This window comes from Anastrepha obliqua, chromosome 6 (genome assembly GCF_027943255.1).
Source record: "Anastrepha obliqua isolate idAnaObli1 chromosome 6, idAnaObli1_1.0, whole genome shotgun sequence".
NCBI lineage: Eukaryota > Metazoa > Arthropoda > Insecta > Diptera > Tephritidae > Anastrepha > Anastrepha obliqua.
Window position 1 is genome coordinate 48444217 of NC_072897.1, and position 3126 is coordinate 48447342.

At 36.4% G+C, this 3126-nt stretch overlaps 1 protein-coding gene across 1 annotated transcript; it reads left to right on the plus strand.

Annotated features, from left to right (window-relative positions):
- Positions 1 to 1660: 1660 nt before the first annotated feature.
- Positions 1661 to 2496, plus strand: LOC129250488 (putative nuclease HARBI1). The gene is made up of 2 exons (XM_054890113.1): positions 1661 to 2020; positions 2080 to 2496. The coding sequence occupies exons 1-2, from the start codon at positions 1766 to 1768 to the stop codon at positions 2494 to 2496; spliced, it is 672 nt and encodes a 223-aa protein (XP_054746088.1). The 5' UTR covers positions 1661 to 1765.
- Positions 2497 to 3126: the final 630 nt, after the last annotated feature.

Genomic DNA, 3126 nt, shown 5'->3' on the forward strand with positions numbered 1-3126 from the left:
GAATGACTCAGGTTTTTCCCGACCAAGGGCTTGCCGCCCCAGTTAACTAGCCCTCTCTACTACACCGTACCTTACCACCGTTACCGCTCAATGAAAAATCTAATACGATTGGTCTTGATGGCATTCATCCCAATTTTTTTTTTTTTTAATTTTTTACGGTCTTTATGTTTTAAATATCATTTTAACCACGTCTCTTTTTCCTCACTGCTGGAAGTCCGCTAAAATCCATCCGATTAGAAAACCTAATGGGAACTTTACGCCCTACCTGGGGACTATGTTTCTTGTCCAAAGTACTTGAGCGTATAATGCATGCTCAGATAAATTATTTTCCGAGTCGAAATCTGCTGGTAAATCGATACTAATATCGTTTTAGATCAAACAGAAGTTGTATAAAAGCGCTAATTAGGGTATCGAACGACATCAGACTCAACATTGATAACGATCGCGTAATTGTATTAAAATTTCTGGATCATTCCAAAGCTTTCGACACTGTTAATCACGAACTTCTGGCCTTGAAATTTAGAAATATTTTTAACTTCTCATCGATAGCATTACACTTAATAAAGTCATAGCTCAGTGATCGCTCGCAAGCTGTTTGTGCTGGTGACATTATATAACTACTTACGGACGTAGTATGGTGGCATTATATACTACTTACCCGTATCTATTGTTCTCGGACCTCTATTGTTTGTGTTATATGGTAATGATCTTCAAAGCGTGTTGAAATATTGTAATATTCATGTACATATATGCAAATGATATCCAATTACATGTCAGCTGCTCTTTTGTATCTGTCAATAATTGTAATAATAACCTCAATACTGACTTGTTAACGAGAAGTAGGCCTGTGACAATGAGTCACTTTTAAATCCGGGTAAATTACAGTGTATTGTTATTTACAAGAAGACTTTTAATCTCGAAGGCTGCAGGTAAGTGAAATGGTTGACACTGCCAGAAATCAAGGAATAATTTTGAATGGAACTCTACAGTTCTAATGCAATAGACAAGGTATATGGAATGCTTCGTTTATGAGCTATTCAGCACTTCACCCCAATGAAAAATAGACTGCTTTTAGCTAAAACATTTCTGTTACCAACCTATTGTATGGATTTGAATTGTATGCCAATTGTGATAGTCTGTGTCATAGTAAACCTAATGTCCTCTACAACAACATCCAGTATTGTGTAAAACGTGGTGGTTATCAGGCATGTTCTGAAAATCGCGCGATTTCAATTCGGATCCGAAATGGCAATTCGTACGATTTTGTTTTGGGTGTTCTGTAATTCGTCCGATTTCATTTAAATTCGAATTTAAGTTCGAAACAGCTGATTTCTCTTTGGCAATTAAACAAACCAAATGGCAAAAGAATTCGTTGCCAAAAAATACGAAATAATTTCAAAATAAACGGATTTAATTAAAAAATTATCATGTTTTTTATGGCAGCTTATGTGTTAAACGAACAGGAGCAAGATTACCAAAGTAGAATAGATAGGCGGCGTTTAAGAGACCATTCGAATCCTCTCAGTGCACCGGATTCTACGTAAGATTAGAAATGGTTATACTTTGTGGCATTCATTAAGTTTTTATACTTTAGATTTGTTTCCAACTATCGCCTAAACAAGTACGCTTTTTAGAAGTGCTGAATGAAGTAAAATCTTTCGTCAAGGAAACGTCCATACCTATTTTATTAAAGCTGGCAGCAAGTCTTAGGTTTTTCGCAGAAGGTTCCTATCAACGTTCCGTCGGAAAGGATACAGATATTGCTATGGGTAGAAGCACAGTCTCAAAAATATTATCCGAAATGATCAATGCTTTGGAAAATGTTCTGTGTCCTAAGTGGATTAAGCTGAAAATGTCTGAAGAGGATTCTAGAAAATCAAAACTTCATTTTGTAGAAAAATTCGGTATTCCAGGAGTAATAGGGTGTATTGATGGAACACATGTGGCTCTGATTAAACCTTTTGAGAACGAGCATCTATTTTTTAACCGAAAAGGATTTTTTAGCATAAACGCAATGATTGTAAGAATGAATTTAAATTGTGTTTCTGAAATTTAAAATTTACTGCCTTTATTTTACAGATTTGTGATTTTGATATGATAATAAGAGCAGTAGATGCAACTCGGCCTGGTGCAAGCCATGACGCTTTCGTATTTAGTATGAGCAGTGCAAAACACTATTACCTATCGCAGTATGAAGCTGGTGACCGAGGGTCTTGGCTACTGGGAGATTCTGGTTTTGGTATAGAGCCATTTCTACTGACTCCATATAGAAACCCAGGCCCAAGATCGGCAGAACACAGATTTAACCAGCAGCATGCAAAAGCACGTAACATCGTTGAGCGTGCTATAGAAGCATTAAAAAGTCGGTTTCGTTGTTTTAAAACTACCCTGCCATATACGCCGCAAAAGGTAGTGAAGATAATAAATGTTTGTTGCGCACTACATAACATATGTAGGAGTAATCAAATAGTGACATTGAAACAGAAACCGTATTAGAAAACAATCCAATTGATGAGGAAATTGCTGAAAATGAGGAAAACAGTAGTTTATATAGTGTTGGCAGAAATATAAGAGACTCTATTGCTAGAAATTTAATATTATGAAACATAAAATTTATTCATATTAAAAGTAAATATATACATAACAGTTCAATAAGATTCTTTTATATTTATTTTTTAGTCTCTATCTCAAGCATTTCAGTTTTAATATTAACTGTTTCCTGTTGCAACTGCTCCATTTTGAGGTAATGTCTTTGCTTTTGCTCTATACTATACAATTCATTTTTTTTCTCAACAGCACGACGAAGTCGTCGAATCTCTTCCCTTTCATCTTCCTGCGATTTTGCAATCTTGTGTTGGTTTTCGCAAATGTTATCTAAAGTGGTGGATATTTTCTCCATACAACTAGATTGCGTTGCCATACACGACTGAAGGCTGTCCTGCGTTGACACTCGTGGCCTTTTTGCAGCTCTCGGGGTAGCCACCGCTTCCCTACTTGTTTGGGGACGTTCTTCCTCAGATTCGATAGCGCTATTATTTTCTTCTGTCCCAAAGCTTCTAGAATGGCTTATGCCCTCAACGGCTTCAAAAATTCCACAAGTTCTTGCAACACATTCTTCGTTGCTCC